Source organism: Lissotriton vulgaris, chromosome 5 (assembly GCF_964263255.1).
Source record: "Lissotriton vulgaris chromosome 5, aLisVul1.2, whole genome shotgun sequence".
NCBI lineage: Eukaryota > Metazoa > Chordata > Amphibia > Caudata > Salamandridae > Lissotriton > Lissotriton vulgaris.
In genome coordinates, this window is record NC_141693.1 from 189,994,030 (window position 1) to 190,021,369 (window position 27,340).

Here is a 27,340-nt window from a genome sequence, read left to right on the forward strand (position 1 = left end):
CAAAATGGATGCTGCCACCACAGACACGAGTCTGACCCCCTGTAGCTGGGAGTCCTTCCAGCGAGGGGAGCCTGGACAAAGGGTTTCCTGTCAGGGGCGGTGCTAGCACCGTCCCAGACATGGTTTTGTGTATCCTGGGTAGGCAGGGCTTTTCAGGAAGGTGACTGCTGAGTGGCACCCCGGTGCTCACTACGCATAGGCCAGTCAGAACCAGTTCCAGGGGCACACCAGCCCCTGGCCTGGGGAAGTCCGGCAGGGGAGAGGGGTGTAACCACCCCCCTCCTAGTCCCACCCATAGGCAGGACCTAGTCACCGGGTCAGCCCCCTTTTTTAGTATAAAGATGGGAGCGGGCCCCCTGTTCAAATTAGATCATCTTTGGAATCAAGACACGACTTTCTGCGAAAGGACTTCACGATTTCTTCATCAAGATTCTCCCTTGTGGCTAAGGAGTAGTCACCCTGCATCCGCAGGCACCATCCTAAAGAACACTGCGGTCTGCTGCAAGTCCTTCATCACGAATCCGACGACCCAGCTCGACGAGACCCGGCTTCCCTGGCACCTCTGACCTCTACTCACCTCTACAGCCAAGCTGAGAACCGTGAGTGCGACGAGACCTCGAGGGACCGACGATCGCCAAGACTGCACGACATCTTTACTGCAAGCCCACCGTGTCCTCCACGGATGAGTGCTTTGGGGTCCGAGAAGCCCCGACCCAGCGCAGCTCCAGCACCCAAGATCAGCCTCCCTGCATCTCCACGATCTGCGTGGGGCCCTTCTGCTGTTTGCTGTGCACCGCGTTGTTTGGCTACTAGCCGGCTGGCTTGTGGCCTTCTGAACGACGCCCGACGACATCACTGCTGCTGGTCTGGTTGCTCCAGACTGGCCCTTGCTTCCTTCTTGAAGAGAGGCACCCCGGACCCTCCTGGTCCACTCCAGACGCCATTTTAGGTCCACCGCGTGGGCTTGAATTTGCCAAGGCTTTGTTGCCCAATCCTGGGTCCAGCGACGCCGTCAGCTTCTATCTTCGTGGGACAGCTCGATCCTCCTTCCTGGTCGCCGACAACGCCTCCTGGTCCGTGAGATCTCCGAGCCCAGCGTCACCCACACGCCTTGTCGAGGTGGCTACCATCCGGTGCCCTCCTGGTGCCCACTGACTACTGGCTAGTAGTCTCGAACTTGGTCCCCTCTGCTTTCAGGTGTCATCTTCCATCGATCCAGGCTTGGATCCACCGAACTTTCTTCACTGGTCGCCTGCCAGCAACTTCTTTCTTCCAGGCTCCTGGTCCGTCAACGAGGATTCCCGACGTCTTTTGAGTCCTATGCAGCTGCAGCCCCTGGGCTAGGTAACTTCGGCATTTCGGTGCCCCAGCATAGCCTCACTATCCAAGAGTCAGAATCTACTTTCGTTTTCTCCCTACCAGGCCGGGTTCGCCCGAGAACACTAACTTTGCAAATTCTAGCTACCATAGACTTTGTCCCGCATCTCGCGTGAGAGTGCACACACTGCACCCGAGTCCCCTGGGTCTCCTAGAAGTAATCTAACGATTCTATAGTCAAGTCCTAGCGATTCCAAAGCCTATTAGTACTGTACTTACCTGCTAGTAATTTCGCATTCCACTTTTCAAGTATATGGTTTTCCGTGCCCCTCGGGCATTTGTATATACTGTGCTAACTTAAGTATTTTTGTAAGAGTTTTGGTTTGTGCTTAGTACCCTGTCCTCATAAAGAGTACAGGGCTGTTGTGATTCTTAATAAATAACTGTTTATTTTCATAACACTTGTGTGGTGTCCTTTCACTTGGTGTTCAAGGGGTATATGTGGTATAACAGCTGGCTTAACACGCCCTCTCGAGTCTTTAGCCTTAGACTGCTCGTATCCACGCTACTAGGATAGCTGGTCTATAAGGTTGACTTACAACCAATCATCAATAAGGGTTGCTGGACTGATACATAGTGTTCACTAGAATAGTGAGCACTGCACATCAGGCCACCTTCTCACAGTCTTGACTATTAGGGTACGGGTTTTGCTCCCTCAACTGCATTCCATATCAACTAACAATATATTGTTCCTTAAATAGTAAGTGCTATCAAGAGGTCACTTTGATGATGTGACAAACGGTTTGCTCTAGAATCAATGTCTTTAGTCAGGAAGTAGGCTTCAGTTAGACCAGTACAATGCAGGTATGTTCATTACCAAAGTGCAGTGCTACTGGAGGACAAAAATGACAGATACATATTCCACTTGATGTAAAGAGAGGACACATTACCCATCTTCCTTTTGGATAAGAAAATTGCTTTCGCTATTTTTCAGGTGAAGAACAGCGAATGTAAACTTCACAGATCACCTCATCGGCTCGCAAAGAGATCTTCTGCCCCAAAATCTACTCGACAGAGAGACCGAGCAGTCACTGCCCCGGACCGCACTCTGAAGACGAGGTAAAGACATTTGGCTTCCGTTGACCTGTCTATGTCGTTTTTGCAACTCTACCAAGCCACACACATATACTACACACCAGGGCCTCATTTAAAGAGCAAGAAAAAAGCAAGATATGTGGAGTCATTGGATTGCCATATATTTGTCACAACAAGGCCCTTTACAAAAATGTGGTATTACCACATCACCAAAAATACAGTAATACCACATTTTGCTGTGAAACAGTTGGAGGTAAATCCACATCAGGAGAAAATGCAAAATAGAAGGTCATACCATCCCATCTTTGTGGTGCTATTGTAACTACCAGATCAGGTTATTACCACTGATTTACAGCTCACCTCTTAGTAAGGGCCACACTAGTAGTCTGCAAACACAAAGGACCAGTACAGTTGGCACAGTGATGCTAGACAATAAATATTGTTTATATTTTGACTGGAAAGTTAAACATTATGCTGCAAAAAGAGAGAGGATGTGCCCTCTGGGCAAACACTGTACATCATGGGCTAAGGACATGTTGGGTATTCTGCTTCTTAAAAAGGGCAGAGGCTCCATCCATAATCTGATTTTAGAAGAGAGCAAACTACAACTTTTTCTGGTAAAAGAGGTACACGACTGGCTGGGCATCTCCGAGGGCTGACACTGTTTACATGTGCATCTTAAAAAGGACAAGCCCTTATTTAGAGTTTGGTGGTAAGGGAAGAATAAAGGACTTTCAGGATGTCAAACTCCTGCCTGGCCACTCTCCTTCTACCTGGATTTGTCTGCACATATTCAAATGAAAGATCCGTTTTAGGTCCAGTTTTGCTCAGAAATCCGGATTCGTTGAGTCAGAATTTACGCTTTAGAATCAGAAATTCCAGAGGTCCCTGCATGAATCTGGCTCTAACAGAGTAATGCCACCCAGCACTTTGGTTCCAAGAGTCGATAGAGATTCATAATGGAGCTTCTGTTAGAGTTATTATTATGTTTACAAGCAATGGCACAATCCTGTGTTTGGTTTCTAGGGGCCAGATGTATGAAGGTTCCTTTTTGCATTTCCTAAATAAAGATTGTCCAGAAATCGCTATTTAAGAAATGCAAATTGGTATGTACATACCCTGCGATTCCCTAATCGCGATTCCTACAGAGTAAGAATCCCTATTAGGAAATGGTTATTAGGAAATCCTAAACCATTCGTTCCTATGGGCCGGAAGGTCCGTAGGTACGAATAGTTTTACATTTCCTAAATTGCAATTTCCAAATAGGAGTTTGCAATTTAGGAAATCCAAACCCAAGCCTTAAGGCCCCCACCCCGGAGGCACCATGAAATTCATAGTGTACATGTAAGTGCACATATGCCTTGGGGGCATATGTGTGCTTCATGTCTCATAAAAAATGCATTCTTAAATACATTTTTTAAATTTTGCACATGGTTACCTTCAACTTTGTGTCGCTCGTTATTTGCATTTAGGAAATACTTTGGACATGTGCTTTTGAAATCGCACATATGTAATCCCTATTTGCGATTCCTAAATCGCGGTTGTGATTTGTAATTTCTTACTTGTAAAAATCGTAAATTGTGACTGTTTTTGGGCCTTTGTACATATGAAAAGTGTATTTAGTATTTCTTAAAGGGCCGACATTGTGATTTGGCCCTTTGAGAAATGCAAAATGGCTTCGAACATCTGGCCCTAAGAGAGGACAGAAATATATCTGTCTTCTAAGAGCACAAACATGCGTCAAAGAGCCCTCTCCGTTATATTGTATCTCTAAGAGCCTAGTTCAAAGCATTTTACTTTGAGCTTGTCTTCCTCTTAGAAATTCAGGCTTAATTTACATTTAGATGTAAGTCACAATTACTCACAAAAAAAGCTCTGTGAATCAGTTCAAATGAGAAGTTAGCATCTTTAAACTCTTCTGCAAACAGAGGATGGAAATCTGTGCTTTGAGTCCATTACAGGGCCCATTTTAGGACTGATTTTAAAGAAAGAAACTCATACTTAAGATATGACATAATGCTGCACCCATGTCAAACAAATGATTCAGGTGACGGTTGAATAGATGACGTTGTTTAATGGACTAAGCCTGCGTATTTTCTTGTCCACTTTAGATCCTTACCCGCTACTGTGAAAACCACCTGTGCCAGTGCCCCCTCCAGCCTTCACAAGACCACCAGAGAACGTGAAAGACGTGCCACTGTCCTGGGGCCGTTAGGCAAACAGCAGAACAACGACGTAAGCACAACAGTCCTCTATTTTTAAAAATCTGCAATAAATAGAGCAAGATTTGTAGTATATGTAAACAGTTGAATGTGTGACTTCATATATTCAAGGGAGTGATTTGTTGGTCACATCTTAAATAACTTACACACATTGCAAGTGGTAATGTGAAAAATTCATAACTGGGCTCTGAGAGTCTGGCTAGTGGACCAGGACTGGTGCATCAAAAGCACCATGAACGTGTTACCGTGAGTTTAATGAGTGTAGTGTTCCCTGTGTTATACATATGTTGATGTAGTAATGGTCCATTTGTCAGAAGCCTTTATGGGGGTCCACAGGCAAAGCAGGGGTTACTGGAACTCAACCATGGGTGCATAGGTTTCACAACACAGAGAAGCAGAATGTCTTAGAGCAGGCAATTGTCTTTGGGTGAGGTGATGCCTCTGACAGCAGGTAGTGACGATGCTGGCACCAAGGAGGAGTAGAAATGAAAGCGTCCCCTTTATCTTGGGAACGACCCTCTGGGCACAGCGTAAAGGATCAACCGATCTCTCAAATGTTAAAACTCCTTGTTAGTCATAAACTCTTCAAAACTACGTCAATAAAGTTCATCACGTTTGAATTTTAATAAATCATATTCATGAATCTCAATGTCAAATTTCACATCCAAAACATTATTGAGTTTTTAAATCCATAGAAACACTTGAGACGGCATGCTCCCAATGCATTTCGTGCCCATATCAGGCACTTCATCAGGGGAATCTGTTAATAAACAATAAATCACTATGAGGGTCCACTACATATAATAACTGTTATTCCTTATCACAGTTTAAACAAGCAAAACAATATCGTTGTCAATTTAAAAAAAAAAGAACCTCATTTATGAAAAAAGTGAAAATCATGATAGTATAAAACCGTAAGCAGTAAAGTGAAAAACACCGCGTGTGACTCTGTGTGCCAAAAATACGAAATGAAATGAAGTGTACCACGTGTTAAAAAACGCATTGTTACCGCAATCGGAACACGAAATGCATTGGGAGCCTGCCGTCTCAAGTGTTTCTATGGATTTAAAAACACAATAATGTCTTGGATGTGAAATTTGACATTGAGATTCATGAATATGATTTATTAAAATTCAAACTTGATGAACTTTATTGACGCAGTTTTGAAGAGTTTATGACTAACAAGGAGTTTTAACATTTGAGAGATCGGTTGATCCTTTACGCTGTGCCCAGAGGGTCGTTCCCAAGATAAAGGGGACGCTTTCATTTCTACTATTGATTCACACCTAAAGTCCGACTAGGTGATACCTCCGAGGCACGCAACAACCCTCACCCTTGATTCTAAGTGAGCTTGGAAATCAATTCCAAGGAGGAGTACTCATAACGTGAGAACAGTGAGTGAAGCTCTGCACCTAGCTGTCATCAGTCTTCCTGGACGTACCACTCAAAGGAACACAAATGGCCCAGACTCTACTAAGAAACTTAACTTCTCTCTCTCTGGCAACCGAATCTAGAATCTCACCCCCAGTCATCCGCCATTAACCAAATGGCAGTGCTCCGGAGGGCTAACCAGCAATCCCCCATTAAATAATTGACATAGAATTTCCTAAGCGGTCCTGTCTCCATTCACAAACACTGCAGTGTCTGGAGTTACATCCTCCAGCTCCAGAATGCAGCAAAACACATCCACTCTCTGGGGGGCCGTATAATAACCTGAATCTTGTCAGAACCAAGGGTAATCCAAAATGAACCCCACTGGCTACAGCACCCACACACACACGTACAACCAACATAGAATCCTCCAACTAGGAACTACACACACAACAAACACTTGACTTCTACATGGGGACCTCAGTGCAGTGTCTGGGCATAACATGAAAGTTACGTTTTGTACGAACGGGCCTGTAAATTGGTATACAGGCATCAACATTCACTGTACGTGTCCAAGAGACTTAGGTGGTAGTCGTGTGTCAACTAGGGAGTACACTTGTTGGCATCCCTCGTTACCTTAAAACAAGGCTGTGGGTCTTATGGTCATTTTGGTGCCTAGACCTTAGCTCACACAGAAATTCATGTGTGCTGGGCCAGAAGACCACCAGGATGCCATATTCACTCGCAGTGGGTCAACCCATGGCAGGGGTACAATTTACCGTGCAAGGGATACTTCCATCACAACACTACTACTGACTAACTCCTTTTCTTCTAAACGTGTAAGATCCCTCTACCAAAACCAAATGGGTTAAGTTTCTGTGAGGTGGCAGCAGAGTGTACAAATCATTAGGCATGGCAAACCTTAAATTGGTAGTTTGTTGAACAGTGTCTTTGAAGGATATGAAATCACGAAGGTGCATGCCTGCAGGGAAAGGGTGATTTTCCCCAGAGCATGTCAGTGGACAGAATCCTATGTGCATTTGAATGTAATATTCATATCCCGGTTCACAAATTACAGTGGCCAATGATACATTTAATGGGATGTATGTCGTTACAACGCGATGTTTTACATCGCAGTACTTTACGACGCATGTTTTACAACGACTTGCGTTGTTGGGGGCTGGATAGTGAATAGTTTAATTTACTATTCCAACTCCAGTCCCTGTGGATAGTAGGGAAGGAGTTGGATAGTAAATTAAAGTATTTACTATCCTGGAGCGCCCCCCAGCGCAATTCGTTGTTACAACTTGCGTTGTAAAAGTTGCGTTGTAAGGGAACTGTGGTGTAACATCCGCGTTGTAAATGTTGTTCCTCCATTTAATGCACTCCAAGAGAATGTGCCGAAAAATCTGTCTCCATTCTGGGTGAGCAATGATCCATCCTTCCGCGAAGATTCCTTCCAGTTAAACCAGTGAAAAACCCTGCACACATTCCCTATGTTGCCTTCAATTTCCAAATTGATTCGAGTATAGAAAAAAGTAAGTGATGCAAGGTGGCTTGGGTAGCTCCCAGGTGGCCAAACAGCTACTAATTCTTGCACCTGCTGCAGCTCCTTATGAGAACACTTAATCCCTCTATCTCATATGTCATCGTGGTGGTCTAGTGTCATACGTCTCAATTACAGAACTTGGCTGCTTGTTCCCAAGGCACTAGCCTATCGTGACCCAAGTGATACCCAACAATGGACAGATGGATATTTTGTCATACTGCATCCCGTTACATTCCAGTGTCTGTCTACAAAGACATTGTATCATCAAAGGAACTGCACCAAGTCTGGTACAGTGCTCCTGAGGCACAAAATCTTATGTTAGGATACAACAAAAGACACAAGTGTCACTGAGCTATTCAGGTTGGCATCACGTATAGTTGCTGTTTAGACCTACAATTTTACTGAATTACTAAAATAGCATGACTGTATAAAGTTTTAGTAACACAAAAGAGTGCTGGCATGGAGCTGCTCATGCCAACACAATTAAAACAATCACTGACAAAGCTAATCAGGATCACTTTTCTTAAGTAGAATGGGAGAAGCACTGGGATTTGATGAATGAGAGCAGCTTCAGGATTGGCCTGAGCGTCGATGCGCTCCAGGATAGAATGGGAGCCTGTACCTTCTCTCTCCAACCCCAGCGATGCAGCTGGGGTTGGAGAGAGCTTACCTGCACATTTGGGTTTGGCTGGCCTCAGACAGCTGGCTAAACCCACATGTGGAGTGAAGGTAGTGTCCACCACTCCACCTCCAGCCTGTCACCACCCTGGCTCCGCCCCCAAGACTCGGCACAAGGAAAATAAAACGATAATAAAACGGGTTTGAAACTTGTTTTATTATCCTTAATTTTTCACATTTTTGAAAGTGCTGGTGGGGGGCGATGCTCCTCCGTCATAGCAGAGGATCCACCGCTGTCCCTTAATTGGAACACAAACAACTGAGTACCGGTTTCACACTTATTAAGTCTCATCAGCAGGGTATAACTTGGTTCCAGTGGCACAGTGAGCATGGGACCCATGCCTGGGCATATCTATCACACTTAGGGCATCAAAAACAAGGTGCTGGATCGGATGCTTGAATGAATCTCGGTCACTGGCTGTATCTCAATCCATAGTTTTTCATCCAACATGTCACCTCTATTTGGACCCTGCAATATGCAAATCAGTCTTGACCCTGCTTCACCAGGAACAGTCCACCCCTAACTGCCAGGCCAGGTCCTCCCTGACCCGGAAGACTGCTTTAGTAACACATTAATCTCCATTTTGAATCAATGACATATCTGTTCCTAAGAAGCTTTCTGCAGCCCTAGGGTAGGATTAAATGTCTTTTGGTAGGATATGGGGTAGGCAAAATAAATCCTTAATGCCTGCAGTGATTCGGAAATGGTAGACCATGGAAGCCACAAGAGGTTAATATCCTATAGTAGTTCCTCTAGCCCCAGGAGGACGTGATGCATTGACTGCCTCTGGGAGATGCATCACGTTGTAAAGCCCTGTGCCAGAAATCTACAAGCTTTCACTCAGTGACTTTTGGGCCCATGCTGCGTCAAAACCCTGCGCCTGCTTGAAGCAGGCGTAAGGATTGCTGATATGCAGGGATGCGCCAGTTATTATAAATCTGTCCCACTGTATTTAAGGACCGTAGTGCAGCACTAGTGGAGGCAAAGATGTTCCAACCCCATGACTCATCTGGACTCCTGGGAGGGAGGAAGCATTAGTCGGGGCAGGGAAGTGAAGGCAGTTTGCAAAACAAACCCCTGCACATCAGGGTGCACAAATAGGCAAACCGGAATATGTGGAGCTAGACGGCGGCGATGCAACACCGAACGAGCAACTGGATCACCCGAAGCTGGCCGAACCCAGGTACCCAAAAGGGTATCATAAAGAGAAGCTTCAAAAGTCAGAAGCGGCTCCACATTCCCGGACCCACGGTGAAGGACCTCAATTAGAGGGTTCACAGACAAGGGGACTGAAGGGGGTTGCATGTTCAAAATGCGAGTGGCCCAGGAGACTACTCTCAGAAAAGCTGCACAGGCCTTGGTAGCCCTCCGTGGAGGGGACAGCAGCTCATCTGTACGGGAGGGCTGTAATCTAACCCTCCCAAGAAACTGAGGGTGCGACCAATGCCCAAGTGAAGGGAGTCCAGCTGGGGAATGAGGATCCTGATGGAGCTCTGGAGGAGGCGAACAGCCTGCAGGGTCCGGGGGTTCCTGGGAGGCGGGGATCCTGCCGGGTCCACAAATTCTAAGGGGGCGCAGGCAAGAATACATCCGGCGTCACCGGGCAACACCAAACTCTCTCCAGAGGTTTCCGGAGAAGAGTCAACAACCCGGCGTCGATGCGGCGCCAAAACGTTTGTTGGCGCTGATCGTGCTTCGTCAGGCGCCGACTCGACTCTATCCAGGATCGAGTCGGCCCATCCGGCGCCGAAACCACAACAAGCTACCCTTCCGGAGAAGGAGAAGGTGCCGGAGCTGGGGCATCGAATCTGCCTTAACCATGACAGGCTCTGACTCTGGAGAAAGAAGCGGAAACAGAGCCAGGGAGGCGAGTTTACGACGCTGGAACGGCACCGACCCCGGCTCCGGACAGGCGGCCTCCCACCCGGAAGGCCGGGGTGTGCTCAAAGCAAGGCTTTGAGCACTGGCAACCACCTGCGATGCCACTGGGAGCCCCGCGGGACTATGCAGCGTGGCAGGTGTGTAATGGGGGGGTAGAGGGAGACCCAGCTGGGCCGCGCCCTGACGACGCCATGTGAATCATAGAGGGGAACCCTGCCGGGCCGCGCCCTGATGACACCACATCTCAGACGTCCTTGGGGGCCAAGGGCTCAATTGACGATGGGGCGAACCCACCGGCGAGTTCGTTGGGGATCCCGCAAGAAGCGGAGGCCCCGAGGACGTCCCAGGAACAGGAGAGGACCCAAGGGAGGCCTGCAAAGCCGCGGCATATCCCAGAGTCGGCCCCGCACCCGGATAGGATGGATAGAGTGGGGGCGACTGTCGAGGGCGCAGTGCCCCCGACAACAGAAGAAAGTGAGGTCGAGGACCTCGGCGACATGTGCCTCGACTTACCTACAAATGGCTAACAATGGCCCGGGCCCCAGAGGGCAATTGACGGCAGAACCGGAAAGTAGAGGGACCTGCCGGCGATGAAGAGGCCGGGGGAAGCGATGACTCCGACCGGGACAGCCGTCCCGAAAGAAGTTTCATCCGGAGCTCCCGCAGGGACTTCGGCTTGAGGTGTTGGGCAGGCGTCGCCGTCCGTGGAGTCGTGGTGCTCGCCTACACACCACATACAAATAAGATGCGGTTCCGTCGCAGACATCTGCTGTGAACAGGAAGTACAAGTTTTAAAGCCCGAAGGCATTGCACACTGTTCCAGACACGAAGCATTGAAAAGGGGGCCTGAAAACAGGCCAGAGGAACCGCTTACTCCGGATCTGCGTTGCACGCGGAGAAGAAGAAAACTGACGTCAGCGCGCCAGGAGGGACTTATATGACCTCGCTGATGTCACGTACGTGGACAACATCAGGGCGGGGTCGTGTGGCACCGTCCCCCAGCATGCAAAGGTGCTGCTGCAAAATAAATTCCGGATCCAGCTGACACATGGGGATATTCTAAGTTAAGGAATCTGCTGCTAGATGTCTCTATCAGATTGTGCATAATAAATTGCTGCCTTACCCTGATGGAAGCTCTCCAGAGTGCATGTATGATAGCTCCAGACTCTCATTGAGGCTTATTACATTCTGAATTCCAGTCATACATCTGTGTTATTTACTTCTTGACGTCCGAGTGGAGTTACTATTTCTCTATGCAAACTTTATGCTCACTGGCTGGTGTTTATTCAACTCCACTAGGTTCTAACCCATGACTTGTACCCTTCACCCTTACAAAAACAGCACAAATAGATCTTTCAACACAATATACCTTATTATTTTTCTTATGAAATTGTCACACAGTCATGATGTTTCTGCATTCACAAATTCATTTATTTAGGCTTGTGAAATTGTGTTATGTATAGAGTGAGGGAGCGAAAGATTTCTGATAACTCCAATTGGTCATGGGCCTGGGACTACAGCCAATGAGAGGACAGGTTGTTTACCATTTCATCTTTATCCACAACAGGGAGATGCTGAGTATGCAAGGCCCAGGGTGTCAGCAGGAGGCTTGGTCAGCAGAGAGCATCAGTCTCCGTCGATGCAGACAGCTCGCCCACACTGCGCCCTCACAGTGAAAATAAAGCGATCCAGGTATTGCTGGAAGGGGCCGGACCACTGTCCGGAGGCCCAGAAGACCAGAAAGCTTTGACATGTATTTCTGTTGACTAAAGATAATTTCACAGAACATATTTTAAAGACGGAGAACATGTACCGGTAATCTAATCCACCACAGGTCGTTGCGTGTGCTATGTAAAGGGTATCTAGTTTTGCATTTCAAAGATGTGTTTAGTTTTCTTGGCACCTGTTACGTGCACTACACTCCTTACTCACAGTTGACTGAAACAGTAGTATTTAGTAGCTGGCGGGTAGTACAATGTGGCTTCTTTGTTCGTGTTCAAGTACATAGAGGGCTATTTCACAAAAATTAACAGTCTTATAACCAAACTTGGCCATAAAACTCAGATTGTCGAGCAAAATAGGCTAAAATGGCAGGTAAGAACACCATAACTTGCAAAATCAATATTTCATGGACCAACTGTATCTACTGGCTCGACACACCCTACATGGTCAATGTTGAGGGTACACACTGTCCAATAACCATTGTTTCTTCTCGGTTGTCCCCTGTAGCCCTATTGTCAGGTCTGCCGCCCTATTATTGAACCGACACAGGACCTCTTCAATTTGTGTATGACTTTAAAACTTACATAGGCCATTCATGGGCCTCAACGTTTTACTGATGTCACTTTAAGGAATGCCATTAGATTTAAAGGGTATCTTGTACCACCCCCACATTCCATATGATTTTAAGGTGCATCTTGTACTACTCCAACTGTCTCTGCTATTTTACGGTGCCACTAAACTGTCCTAGAACCAATTAGGATGAGGAGGGCCTAAAAAAGGGCAATTAACACCACCAGATGGAAAACAATGAGTCTCACCCGAAGGGGAGAAATGACACCAGTATCATCTAGTTTGCCATCAATATCCTTAACTTGTAAACCTCTGTAAATTAATTGCACTGAACCTGTCTGATCTGTCAGCATTTCAGCACAGTTAGAGGCACAACTTACTGAGTGGGTGATTACATATGGCAGTGTTTTATGTTGGGAGCAAAATTGAGGTTTCAGACATTCAACACATACTTACTTCAATATTTGAATTATATTTTCCTTATGCTACAGATTAAAAGCTTTGGACCAAGAGATTTCAAATGACCTTGTAGAGACGCCACACCAGTTTCCCATCACGAGTGAGTAAAACGCGAAGTACCTTCAAAACATACTTTTAGTAATCTGTATGCATCTTTAATAAGGTATGTGATTGGTCACCAATAGCCATTTGTATTCTATTTATGTTGCATGAGGCTTTTAATGGGGTGAGCACAGCAAGCCTCTTCTTTCAATGCCTGTTTGCATCATAGACACTTTAACGTGTTATGTTAATGACACAAAGTATTCCCTAAGTGTTTCTGTGACATTTTTGAAAATGTCTCCTTACCTTCAGACTCATTTTCCAATATTGTGTTGCTACTTAGGGATACATATTCCTGAACAACATACTGTATATTTTGCTATTCCCGAATGTATGGTAAAGGGTATAGATGCAAATGCTTGCTCTGCACAATAAGCCCTACCAGGGAGCCATTATGGAACAGAGCCTCCCCTGACCCACCTGCGCATAGGAGATTCAACCAGCCAAGACCATCAAACCCATGCTGCACAATGGGATCACACTGGCATTCGAGCCCTACCACATTATTGAGCACCTTTAACTACTTAGTTAAGAGAGACACTTTTACCCTTTCTCCTTTATCCTTCCAGTGCTTAAACTGTTTTATATCTACTCTCTGTTGCTCTGTTATTAACAACCCAGTCTCCCATAGTTTTCTTTCCAAATTTAATTTTCAGTACTAAATGCGAAAAAGTATTCAGAATCCATAAATTACTTACACTCTCCTATAATAACCACGTGTGTTTTGATCCTGTAAGTCTTTCCCACTTAGAATATTGCAAGGTTTAATATGCGCAAGCCGAACCCCTACCAAGCATAATAAGGTGATCATCGATACAATGTCATGTACATGAAACCCATTATAAGCCCTCAAGATGTCACACTGGAAAAACGATACCCGTGCTGTTAGCTTGTACAATACGCAATCTGCCCAACTTAACATAACCATAGAGAGGTTCTGCTCACTAAACACAAGGAGACTCCTTATTGTTCTAGAAACATGGCTTTTAAACTCATCCTACAGATTCATAAACCAAGAGATCTAGCAAAATGGGGGTGTGATATCATCAATTTATTACGCAAAAAAATATACATGGGCCAAAATATTTTTGTTCGTTCTCATTTACAGACCATCCTGCACTAACAACCAATTTAGTAACCAATTTTCAGACCTAGTTGCAACTATGGCAGTGCAGTGTAATGAATATTCCTTTATCCTGAAATCTGTTGACCATGAGACACTATTAAACATGATGTGTATTATAATGGAAATAGGCAGAAATGTACCAAATTGGGTCTCTTTTGCCTGGCAGAACTTGGTTTGTCAAAATCAAGTCATCTATGTCTGCTGCTGGACTAGATCTGTTCTATTGACTCAAGTTTCATCCTTGAATGAATGAACTAGTTTCTAAGGTGCAAACAGCACAGATACTTGTCGTCCTAGTTCTATAGGAATGTTCATTTTTTGCTCTCGCACCTGCGACACAGGGCGAAAGCCCTGTCGCAGCGAGACCCTATTGCTGTCGGCTCTGCTTACAAGGAGCCAAGAGGGAGACAAGAGATGGGCACGCGCAGCATGCCGGAATCGGATCAGGTCGCGCGCATGAACACGCGCTCAGATTCCGGCATGCTGTTCCCCGTCACAATGGAGCGCGCACGCAGACAGACAGACAAACACACAGACACACGCACACAAAGACACACGAGCACACACACACACACAGACAGACACACAGAAACACGAGCACACACACACGCGCGCGCGCACACACACACGCACGCACACACACACACACACACACACACGCTGCCCCCCCCAGCAGCCTAGACAAGCAAGTTCTGAACGCGTAGACACACACACGCATTTCCTGGCATACGCGGGGCTTCCCTCACTTATGTACACATACAGAGACCCCTCCGCCGCACACACACACGAGCGCACACACACACACACACACGAGCGCACAGAGACATACCCCCCCTCCCGCCACCCCCAGTACAAGTAAACCCCACTTACCGCATCAGAGCCACTCCAGACTTCTGCAGCCTCCGCGGGGCTCTCGCTCGGGCATGGGAGCCCCGCGTCCCCACTGCTCCTCTGGCCAGCGACTCCGTGGGCGCGGGCTTCCCGCAGAAGACAGAAGTCCTGCCCCACAACAGGTTTCGTTTTCGGCAGTGCACGCGCACGTCTAACTCGGTTGCAAGGAGCCCACAAGGCGGATGTTCTACCGTTGTGAATGCAGGTGTCTTTTCATTTTAACAAAAATAATATTAGTTCTGATCGTTCTGGACCGTGACATGGCTCCTGGCTGAACCTGCAACAAGTGTAACTTTCCCGCAGCGAACAGGCGGTGGCAGGGAATCACAAGGGCCGACCAGGGGCCGCCACAGCGGGAACAGATCACACACGAGAGCGAGGTAAGGAGAGAAACAGAAGCATGGAAGGGGGGAATGGAGGTGTGAGGTGAGGACTGAGGGAAGGGCAGGGGATGGGGGGCTGATGAAAAGAAATGAAGGGGGAAGAAGTGTGCAGATCACACCTGGAGCAGCAAGAGAGGCGCGGGGAGAAAAGAGGCATGAAAGCTGCATTTAATCCATTGCATAACTTCTTATCGCGTTATAATGATTCCGGCCTGCGCCGCCCGCCCGATGATGCAGGGGACGCCACCATTCTTGCACAAGCACGTGCTCGTAAAACACCGGGGCGTGTGCCCGTGCCTGACTGAACACACATGTAAAGCACCGACCCCGCAGGGGCAGCGGCCTCTGGCCTGTTTGGGCATCAAGCACTTGCCACCACTTCACTGATGATGCCGTAGGGTGGATCAAAGGGTGACCGAGACCCCCTGCAGAGCAGGATGCAGCTCTGCAGCCCGCGCCCACTACTAGTGTGAAAACACCCCAGGGCGCCGGGCTCACAAGTGTGCGTGTGACACATCTCTCTCACTGCCCGCCTGGCACTCAGAACCCTACAGCCACAGGTCCGGGTGCCTGGGCAGTGCCCCCGCCTGGACTCAGTGGGATGAAGGAGGGGAGGGCGTGCCAGGACATCAGTCCGCAGTGAGAGTGTGGGAGGAGGAGGGGGAGGAAGGGCAGGACATCGGTGAGTGTGGGGGGAGGAGCAGGGGGTGCCAGAAGATGTGACCGCTGAGAGGGCAAGGAGGCCTAATGCCATGTTCTACAGGGAGAGGGCACCCGCAGAGTGCGGAGGAGGCGCCGGTTGTGGTGGACCTAATCCATTAACTCGAATGGTTAAGAGAATTCCGCAGTCCCAAAGTTTGAGGACTTGGATCAGGACTGCTGAGAACGTGAGCGTGTAAACTATTTACGGTGCTGCTAACACGACCCTGCGCTTGAATAGCAATGCAGTTTTTTCTAGTATGATTTAATAACATTATTTATTCCAAGTGGGTTTATATTTGCATTTTTTTTCTTATCGTGGCACGCTTCATTTGCACTATCATGATGTGTCAATTACATGGGTTACAAGCTGCCAAGACAGACTCTGTTCAACTTTGCATATTTATGCTCGTCGGCCCACCTCAGAGCCCTCTCTTCCCAGAAAACATGGCTTGTTTTTACCTGTCGCCTGCCCAAGATCAGGAAGCAGGCACACCGAACCGGCACCTCTTCACCACTTCTTGTCAGCCAATAGCAACCCCCATGCCCAGCATACACAGAGAACTACACTTCTATGGCACAGCACTACCAACTGCCTGCCTTCCTGCCCCTACACTGTTACCCCGCGGTGCAGCCACAGGACAGTTGCTACATTGCCCGTGTCTGCCCCGCAACACGTTGTTCCTGCCATGGAGGTTTCCCACAGCCGGGTGCAGTTAATAAGTACAGGGACCCAAAGATATGTGGCATCGCAGAATAAGAACGGACGTGGTACAGGTTGGCTTTTTTAAATTTATTTATTAGTTTTCACTTTAATATAGCGCAAACTTTACCCACAGGTATCAGAGCGCTTTAAATCAGCATGCTTATAAAAAGCAAGACTAGCACTCTATATTACTGCCAACTTTCCTTAGCATAAGCAACAGCTAACCATTCACAAACAATGTTTGTATACCAATTGCAAATTAAAAAAAAAAATTAATGCAAAGCCTTGTCATTTACAATGCCAGTAACTCAAACTTTAATGCTGCGAGACCTATTGCATTGTAAATGCTTGTTGAGATATTGAGCAAGAAATGGAATTTAATTAATCTATAAATGTAAGTTTGTGAAGCTCGCAGACCGTGGAATATTATTTTTCGCTTTCAAGACTATTCCAGAGAGGACATGGCTTTTTGACCAGTAAACTTAGCAGGATCCCTTTGCAATTCTAATGAACTTCAGCGCCGAGACACCGGAAGGTATTTGTGCGCTGTAGAAATTTTATAAATAAATAAAATATTTAATCATAACCTTTTGGAAAGGGGGACTAATGGATACTACACTGACTTCCAATGAATCCTCCCGTTCAATCCTATCTCCTGTTCTAATTCTGTTCCCCCTGATTTTATTTCCTCTGATTTTATTTCCTCATGTGTATCACACGTAGGATGCATATTGCCTGAGTTTGGTAGTATAAATTCAGAGAGCAAAATTCATGAGAAAAACACATGTGCACGACCCTCTTTATTCAAAATCATGTGTAAAGGCCTATGTATTCTTCCTCTCCCCCTCCAAAATAATCGTTTTTTCTAGGAACAATATAGCATACGCTAAATGTTTCCTTTTTCTAACATGTTTTAATGTTTCTTTGCCAGGTGTGACCCACAAATTAGGCTCTCCTTGCCGGAGAAATCCTGTGAAGAAACATTTACTCACCAGCACAACACAGAAGCCCCATGAAACAGTTTCACAGACGTCATGTTTAACTCTGAGCCCACAGGAAACACAGGGCAGTCTAAGGTATTGTGGGTTGCCTTCATAAACATCTGATGATCTCTTGAATCCATGTCAAAAGTCGAAAGGGGATTTTTTGGTCCTGTGCTTATTAGGCTAGAAAATTACCAAATAAAGATAAGAATTCTCGTAGGTTAGCAATGGTGCTTAACAGTTTATCTGACCAAGCAGCTATACATTGCCTATTAATGGAAAAAGCGAAGACCTGCTTAGCAGTGGTGGCGAAACTGACTCTGCAATTTGTGTGTATAGTTGGGGAATTCGAAGTCTTCCAGCTTGACACCTTTTGTACGTTTGCAAGCCTCCGAGAGGCAAAGCTCACTAACTTAAACAAGCATTGGCAAAGCCAATCAGTCTTGCCTTTCAAAGGAAAATGTCAAACTTCTGGTTTTTCCAGTGCTTGTTGCGTATGAAGAGTCAAAATGCCCATCACAGCATAATGTATACATGTGCATGTATCATTAAGGAATGTGTGCTTAAGGCTTGATGCATTGGTCGCCGTTTTGGCTTTAACATTACTGTTCCAAGGTGGTGGACACTTGTCTTGGAGCTGTATATTAAACAAGCGTTGAAAATGCAATAGGTCTTGTCTTTGATTAAGTTAAAGCCATTTGCTTTGCTAATGGTATTGAATAGCAAAGCAAATGGCTTTAACTTAATGAAAGGCGAGACCTATTGCATTTTTTATGTTCCCTGCAAGAATGGTGTATTTCACAGCAGCTGTGAGTATGCAGATTGGCTACTTTATTTCAAGTAGGGAGGGTGAAAAATATCAGCTTTCCTTCTCAGAACCAGGGCGTGCAATGGCAGTGAGAGCCGAGGGGCATGAGACAGCACGACCAAAAGAAAGAAAAAATAAGTTGCATGCAAGTGCTTTGCTTTTTTAGAGGTGCGGATGGGGGTGAGCAACAAGAAGGACATGGCTGGGGCATGCATGTCAAAGGACATAGGTGCTGGAACCAACATAGAAGGTGCAGGTGGGGGCAACAGCAAGGAGGACAGGGGAAAGAAAGAAACAGCGAGGGTGGATGCAGGTGGTAGAAGCAATGAGCGAGAGAGACCAACATAAAGTAGATGGGAGGGAAGCACATGGGTTAAAGCATCAAACATTGAATAATACAGTTTGCCAGTTTGTTTAGGGGCGCCTTTACTTCAGGCTTTCTCCCCAAACAAATGCCTAGAGTGTCACGCCACCAGTGAAGCCTCCAGTCCAGGTGGGTGGGGCTAAAACTGGACAGGGTGCCGTGACCCATACGCGTGAACATCTTCTGTCCGTCCGCGTGCACATCGGAATCCGTATTGATTCCAAAAGGCACTCGCAAGGCAAGGGTAGCGCATTTGTGCTGCTAACGCCAGGCGAGACCTAAAAACTGAAATGCACACAAAAGAAATTTCTAGAGAAAGGAAAAACCCAGCAGCACCTTGCAGATGCTGAAAGTTCATATAAAAGCACAATATAAAGTTTTGAAAATGAGGATAGGGGCCAGGAGGGCAGCTGAACACAAAGAAATAAAAGGAAGGAATGCAAGTTTTCTTTTTTCCTGACTTCTGCTTATATCATCAGCAAAAGACACATGGGCAGGCTCGATCTGTCACAATCTTTCAGGGTAAAACTGCAAGGTTCTGACAACTATCCCATATTCCAAACCCTTTGGAATACCTTTGTAGAAGGATCAGAATTTTACCCTAAACTTGTAATGGTGACGTAAGTAGAGAAACATATTTTTAGGCAGGTGATGTAGGTTTGTAAAGAGCGTGATATTACAGTACTATATGGAGGCACGTTGCTTTTTAGGAGGGTGAATACCATTAAAATTAGGGTGATTCTGACTCACCAAAAAGGTGTATTGACTGGTGTGCATTTACTCATCCAATCAACCACAAGCTCACATTCAACCATCCATCCACCCAATGCCTGCATGACTTGCCTAATTGTTACTCCTCCAATGCACACCCCCCAAGTACACCCATCATTTACCAAGGACTTTAAATGTTAACAAGTCAGACAATTGCTTTGAAGATGCGTCGCACGCTGTGGTTTACCTCTAATTTAAACAATAAATCTATCAAAAACAATTAAAAAGTAAAATAAGTACTTATGAAAATTTGAAAACTCAACATTTGAAAAAGTAAAATAAATAATTGGCACATAGCGGAATTGAACCTACAACCTAGATGTTATTAGCACCACACTATAACCAACTGAGCTAACAGGTCACGGGAATATGTCAGCTCCCACAAAAGCTCACATTCAAGAATGACATGGCTGTTCTAGTGTAAAATCTTTGTAGATTGTACTTTACTGATCTTGTCATTCTGAAATCTGCAAACCATTGTAAGTTGTACTAGCGAAATAAAGTTAGACAGAACAAACTGCGCTCGCTTGTCTCGGTGTTCAAAGACTGCGCACACACTATTAAGTGTATTAAATACATTCCTGCTCTCTGAGGTGACAGAGCTTGAGAGCAGCAAAGAAAAGGATAAACATGCAGTATTGCATTGAAAAGTAGTGTCAATATACAAAATTCACGAGAACTGTTTAGTCATGTTGGATTTCAAAAATTCCTAAGTCAGTTAATTCGAGTTTACTATAGCGGCGTGAACAGGCCCAGCAGGGGACCCCTAAATGAGGGACATGCACACACTTTAACAGTTATGGGCTGAAGGTCCTGAGCGACCCTAGTCCGTTTATTTATGACCTCTGGCCACGCCTGGCCAGAGGGATTTACAATATTTGCAAGCCCTTCCAGGCTGGATCCCCGTGTTCCACTCTCGTGGGATGGGGGTCATTACATCCCTTTCCAAATCAGTATGCAAAATGTAAGTCAACAACCATTTAACAAACAAAATCCTTAAGTCTCTGGTTGGGTCATGGATTCGGTCTCAGGTCGTAACGTCGTCGGTGCGATTGACTACTTGAGTGAGACCTCTGAGGTGACAGGACAGTTGACACCCTCTTCTCTTTAGCCAGGACTGGCAAAGACCCAGGAGAACCTGCGGGGCAGGATCCCCTCAAGACCAGATGAGAAGTTTCTCCAATTCAGTCGTCTTCGAGCCTGGTATCCTTATGACCTCTTCTGGTCCCGATTGTCAGACTTCTCTGTGCCGCCTCTAGCAGTGATCGCTGTTACGTTCACTCTTTTCACAGTACAAGAGCCTGGTTCATAGGCCGTCTTGAATTTTCAAAGAGGACCGAACTTCCTGGTGCGTTGCTGCGAGGCTTAGCTCCCCTCCGTCGGCTGGCTTACTCGTTATTCCGGATGCGCCAACCTTGTGTTTAGATGGATCATAGGGCAGCTGGTCCCAGCCCTCGGCCACGGGGATGGTGTCTCGTCTGTGTTCGGCGAGCATTAAGGACCACGGGGACCTTTGGGTTGTGCAATGCGGTGTGCTGCAGTATTCTCACAGGAATCGTGGTTACGCTGTCTCCGGGTTGTCTTTTTCTGCCACCGCGATGCACAGGATTTGATTTAGCGTACGCATGAAGCGCTCGGCTTCGCCATTGGCTTGTGGCCATTGAAGGGTGATCTGATGGTGTCGTATGTCCAATGACATGAGCAGGTCCTTGAACTCTACTCCGTGGAAGGGGGGACCATATTCTGTTTTGAGTTCGTGTGGTAGGCTGAACAACGCAAAGGCCCTTTCCAGGACCGGTAATAGGTGAGTGAATGACGTGGACTCTACCACGGGGTACTTGGAGTAGCTGGTGACGGTCACTTGTCTGTCCGGGAATCTCCGAAAATCCAGGCTGACTCTTGACAGTGGCTTAGTGGCAGGTTCCGCCGTTATTACCAGCACCAGCTGTTCGTGGTTGCTTGTGAGTTGGCAGGAGCAACAGTTCTGTACTAAGGTGCTCACTGCTGCTTCCAACGTAGGGAACCACACCTTCTCCCTCATGCGTAACTTCATCCGCACTGTTCCTTGGTGACCTACGTGTCCAAGGGTTGTTGGTCTTTCTTGGAGACTGAACGGAATCACGATACTGGATCATCTTAGTAATAGACCTTTAGCTGTCTGGCTCAATTCATCCCGCACCCTCCATAACTTCCAGAGATGTTCCTTGTCGGATGTGTACCAGTTGTTGGCATCACGTAGGAAGTGCTCCCACAACGCTTTGTGTAGGGAGTCCATCACTTTAGCCAGAACGGGGTCATCTGTGGTTGCCACCTTGATTTCCTCTATGGTGAGGGGGCGGTGACATGACCATTGGGTGATCATATTGACATATTCTTCTTTATGGGCGTCATTGTTGGTGTCTTTCCCACCGTGGTTTGGCAGGTGACGGGAGAGGATATCTGCAGGAATTCTTCACTCCAGGTCTGTACACAATTTCCATTTGGTAGTGTTGCAGTTGTATCCCCCACCATTCAATCCTCGGCGGTGGGTGTGGGGCCGTGCCTCTGAACAGCGGGGCTATTGGTTGATGATCCGTCATGACTCAAAATGGGTGCCCACTGATGTATAGATGAAAATGATTGCATGCCCATTTAATGGCCAGCGCTTCCCATTCAATCTGGGAGTAGCGCACTTCAGTGGGCGTGAGAGTGCGTGAGGTGCCCATTTACCTGGTTCCACTTCCTGCGTGATGACTGCACCTAAGCCTACAGCGCTGGCGTCTACCAACAGCTCGGGGGTTCGGGCAGCGTCGAAGTACTCCATGGTGGTCTCTCCAAGTAGTGCTTCCTTGACTTTCTGGATCTCCTCCACCTCCTCTTGGCCCCATTTCCACGCAGAATCTTTCTTGGTGAGGACTCGCAGGGGCCCAGGCTATGGTGGCGAGGTGAAGTATAAATCGCCCACAGTACGTGGCCATCCCAAGGAAGCTTTGTACCTCCGATACTGTGGTTGGCGCTAGTGCTTGCTGTATGGCATGAGATTTCCGTGGATCTACCTGAACTCCATCCTGACTAAAGACATACCCAAAGAACTCGATTGAGCTCTGAAATAATGAACACTTGTCTCAGTGTAAGGTCACGCCATACATAATACAGATGGGTTCTGCACTCTTTGGGAGTTGTCTATCCCTCATTGCAAACTATGTAAGTGTAGGCTGAGGTACTAGGATTTACTCTAATAACTAAGTTTTGTTATCATTTTGAGTCTCTAAATATTTAGGGGCTCATTACGATGGCTAGTGGACTTGGTCCGCCCGCCACCGTAGCGGTGATTGGGTCTGACCGCCATGCACGCAGCGGTCCCGCATATACAATTAAGATGGGACTGGCACCACTGCGGTCGGATTCTGCACCTTTAACATTGTGGCATGGTTGCTTACAGCAGCACTGCTGCGATGTTAAAAAGAGCATGTTGTGCATTGTACTGCACTACGTGGCAGGCACTACACTGTGCCTGCCACTTGGTGCAGTGAAATGGTTACAGTGCACCCACACCTCCCCCCAACACAAGGGGGGCCCGCAACAGGCCCTGAAGGCATTCTCCGCCAGACTTTGAATGGTGGTTCAACTGCCACAGAAAGGCTGACTTCCGTCAGCATCATAATTGTTCCGGTGGAGCCTGCTAGGCTGTGCCGGTGGAGCCTGCTAGGCTCCGCCGCCATTGTGGGCATGCTGTCTGCTCCACCAGGCAATTGTGACGATTGCTACTGGCGGAAAAGCAGCAGTTGAACTTTCCATTCGCGCGATACCCACCGCCATCATAATGTGGCAGGGGGTAAATCTCATGACCATGGTGGAACGATCGCCACCGCCACCCCGGCGGTGGCTATTTTTCCGCCATCGCAATGAGCCCCTTGTCTCTAAAATATCTTCTTGTTGTTCACATAAGATAGCTGTGTTTTTGTCTGATGTTTTCCTGAAAATGTGGGAGCCATTAGCTCGTACACAGGCTTCATTTGCTCAGCATAATGTGACAATTCAGCAGTAATGAAGTTGAGAAACCTTATTAGAGCTTGTAATTTTCTCAATGTATTCAGAGGTTGCAAAGTAGCACACTTCTGTAGGAAGTCAGGTTCAAAACTTTTGCCTCATTAGATAATTGATAACCAAGAAAAAACATTTAAATATGCAATTTATACATTTCTTAAAGTTAATTTTATACCTGCCTCAAGCTAGCACAGTCAGTATTCTATTGACCCTAGCCAGGTGTTTAGTCAAGTCCTCATCAATAATGTATGTATCATCGATATATGACAACGCTTCAGGATCTTCTTGCATTTTTCTCAATAATTATTGAGGCAAAAAGCCTAGGGCTATTCTTATACCCCATGGGTAATCTCATTTACCTGTATTGAAAACCGCAGAGAAAAAAAGGGGATAGGTTCGGGCACTCCATTATGGCATAATTTTGGAAATATCCAAAGTCCTTTTATATTGTTTCCTCACTAAATTGATCAATTCTATTTTAAAGCCCATTCACATGCATGATTTTTCCTGAGTTCTTCAGGTATTGTGGAGAAAATTTCCTGCAATAACGCCTTCTTACCTTGAAGTACATCCTTTACAAAAACCGAAGGCCAGTCACCCTCTGCAAGAGTGAGGTCATAAGCATCTGATAAATGAAGCCAGAATACAGCATTTATGCTGTGTGGTAGATTTGCAGGGTATGGTGTTTGCTGGATATGCCACTTTCTTTTTCTTACAGTGAGTCTTTGAGCCCAAGCCTCTCGCTTCTTTGTTTACAGTTACACTAACCTCAGCTTCACACCCTGATTCGCTTTTTGGTTCATGTACTCATCCTTTCGGCAAACTCAGTCTGTCCACTTCTTTCCTCCCTTTTATTGGACCTAGATTCTGAAAAAGAATGGCTATCAGAATACTTATGGCGATCCGGCTTGTAATTTTGTCACAGTGCCTCAAATTATATCTACCCCTGCTGGACTCCTATGTTGAGGGGATCCGATCCTTGGCTTTGCTGCCTGCTTTTTCTTAATCTTCAGCATAGCTTTCTCCTTGCCGAGACCCTGAATCTAATTTATAACTTGGAGATGAAGTGTAGGGGCCTGAGAACCGAAGGTATCATGGACCACAAAGATGCAAACTTCAGAAATTCTTTTTAAAAGTTCCCTTTCATGATTCTAAAGGGGAGCTGCTGCCAACTGCTGATGCACTGTCAGTATGGCAGCTTCACTGCAAACTTTACTCAGAACTATTGAGGAGATCGCCTCAAAATTAGCTATTAATTTCAACCCTAAATTCAGATCAGGTGCAGCTCCATGCTCATTTTCTAAAGGTTTAACACTGCCTGTAGCACCGCCAGCAAAGGTGTGCCATGAGCAGTTGTATAAATACTCATTACTCACAAATACCATTACCCAACTGTCACAGTCCTCTACTGGTGGCACCATTCTAAGAAGAGAATATATGGTTGTTAGACCTGGCACCTTGGCGTGAGTCTCCCTTCCACTGTTTGCTGATGTGCCTCAGATGTTTTGCTGGTGTTCGCTGCTCAGGGCACTGCGCCACGACCAATCCGTGCCGCAGTGCAAGTGCTCCCAATGTAAAGTGTACCTGTAATTGATTTCCATGATTGGCTCATTGGATTTACTGTCAGCCCCCAGTAAAGTGCACCAGGAATGCCAGGGCTTGTAAATACCAATACTGCTAGTGGGCCTGCAGCGCTGGTTGCGCCACCCACAGAAGCAGCCTTTTTAAAATGTGTCTAGGTCTGCCATCGCAGGACCTGCGTGCAGTCTGGTACTGTCATGCTGGCTGGGCAAGTGCACACACTTGCCAGCCTCTAACCCTTCCCTTTACTTCATATGAGTCACCCCTATGGTAGGCCCTAGGGCAGGGTGCATTGTAGGTGTAAGGTAGGACAAGCCCTGATGTGTGTGGCATGTCCTAATAGTGAATTAACAGCCATTTTCGTTTTCACTATTGTAAGGCTACCTGTTCTCATAGGCCAATTATTACACCCTATAATCCCAGCAGGCTCAGGGAACATGGTAGAAGGTCAAGTTTAGTATGCCTGAACTCAGAATAATAACATTCTTCTTTTAGTAAAGTTTATTTTAATATCCTGTGTTTGCAAATGCTACTTTTAGAAAGCTAGCATTTGCTTGCTTAACCATTTCAGCCCGCCTCTGCTAGGATGTGTATCTGCTGTCTGGGTTGTGTGAGTGACAGGGCTGGGGATGACAGGTGGTGAATGCAAGGATTACACCTAGGTGGGTGGTGGGAGTGCCCCTGGACTCTGAATAGGGCTGTGCTCTGCCACCACAATGCTGGCTCCACCTCCTGGGGAGCGACTGACGACACAGCCCGACACCTGGCCCAGGAAGAGGGAAGACTGTCAACAGAGTACTCCTGGCTGCCCCTGTCATCACAATTCTGGCTCCGCCTCCTGCGGAGTGTCTGATGTCCCTGCCCCTCACACTGAAAGGAAAAGCCAGGTACAGCACAACAGAGTACTTTAAAACTGAAATGGGCGATGCAAAGGCCCCCCTGGCCTGAAAGAACAAAAGAAACTGAGTATAAGTATAGGAGCCCTGCTACCAAGAAACTAGATCCTGTTTCCCACAACGAACCTCTGCCCAACTAGAAGGACTAAGAAGAAGCTGGAAGGACTGGCCTGCTGTCTGCCTTGCTGAGGAAGGAGAGGAAAAGACCTAAGAAGGACTTTGCTGAATTGTGCTTGAAACTTTCTCCAAGGGCTTGACTGAGCTTGCCCCCTGAACTCAACCCCAGGACCAGTGGGTTCTTTGTGCCTTGGCTCATCTGCAAACAGAGCTGTGTGTTTCCTCCGGCTGGAGGCAAGACTGCGCCCCCCTCGCCCCCTCCTAGAGTTCTGGCACTCTGGAGCGGCTCGCCCTTTTACCCGTTGAGAGCCTAGCTGTGCCAAGAGCCGCTCTCTGCCTCTCGGGTCAGGCCGCCTGCTCCTATGCCCCTGCTCGCTATTTGGAAGGATCTGGAGTGCTTGTCTGCCCCCTCCCGCCAGAATCCTGGTCTCCATGAGCGCACTTCTAAAGCCTGGACGGCCGCCCGTGCGCTGTGATCGCACCCGGCCAACCCGCTGTGCCCTCTGACCTCGGGAAGAGGCCGCGCCGCACACCCACGGGACTCGCCAACTTTACAGCTGGTATTGGAGGCCCCCGTGCCACGCCCCGCAATCTGGAAGCCACCCGCAGTCCACAGACCCCAAGGTACGTCTGTCCTCAGAAGCGCTCTGCGACGCGTCCGCCTGCCGAAGAATCTGACCCAAGAGCGGACGTCGCGCACTTCCAAGGACGATCTGCACACAACGGGCTCGGGGCCCGCAACGTTTTCTTTCCCGTGATACCTGTGCGCCTCAACGTGCCCAGTGGGCTCCTGCCTGCCGCCTAGATCGCTGACAGTACGCGGCGCATACACCGCCTTGGAAATCTACAGCGCCGTACGTGGCACACCGCAGGAAGCGTGGGAGTCGGCAGGACTTCGCTCCCCTGCCCGTACGACGCGCAGAGAAGCGCTTCGAAGCATGCAGCCGGTACGGCCCGTGCCCCAGTACCTGGAAATAGTGCTCAAAGTGTGCAGAACTGTTTTAAGATAATAAGGACTAAAA

The 27,340-nt window shown here is 47.1% G+C and overlaps 1 protein-coding gene across 1 annotated transcript in view; it reads left to right on the forward strand.

Annotated features, from left to right (window-relative positions):
- The first annotated feature begins 11,693 nt into the window (after positions 1–11,693).
- LOC147710448 (uncharacterized) overlaps positions 11,694–27,340 on the forward strand; it is a 52,281-nt gene continuing 36,634 nt past the window's right edge. The window contains exons 1-3 of the mRNA XM_086920007.1: positions 11,694–11,806; positions 12,898–12,965; positions 17,704–17,848. Of these exons, the coding sequence (XP_086776133.1) occupies positions 11,754–11,806; positions 12,898–12,965; positions 17,704–17,848 (266 nt within the window). The 5' untranslated portion in view covers positions 11,694–11,753. The remainder of the gene's footprint in view (positions 11,807–12,897; positions 12,966–17,703; positions 17,849–27,340) is intronic.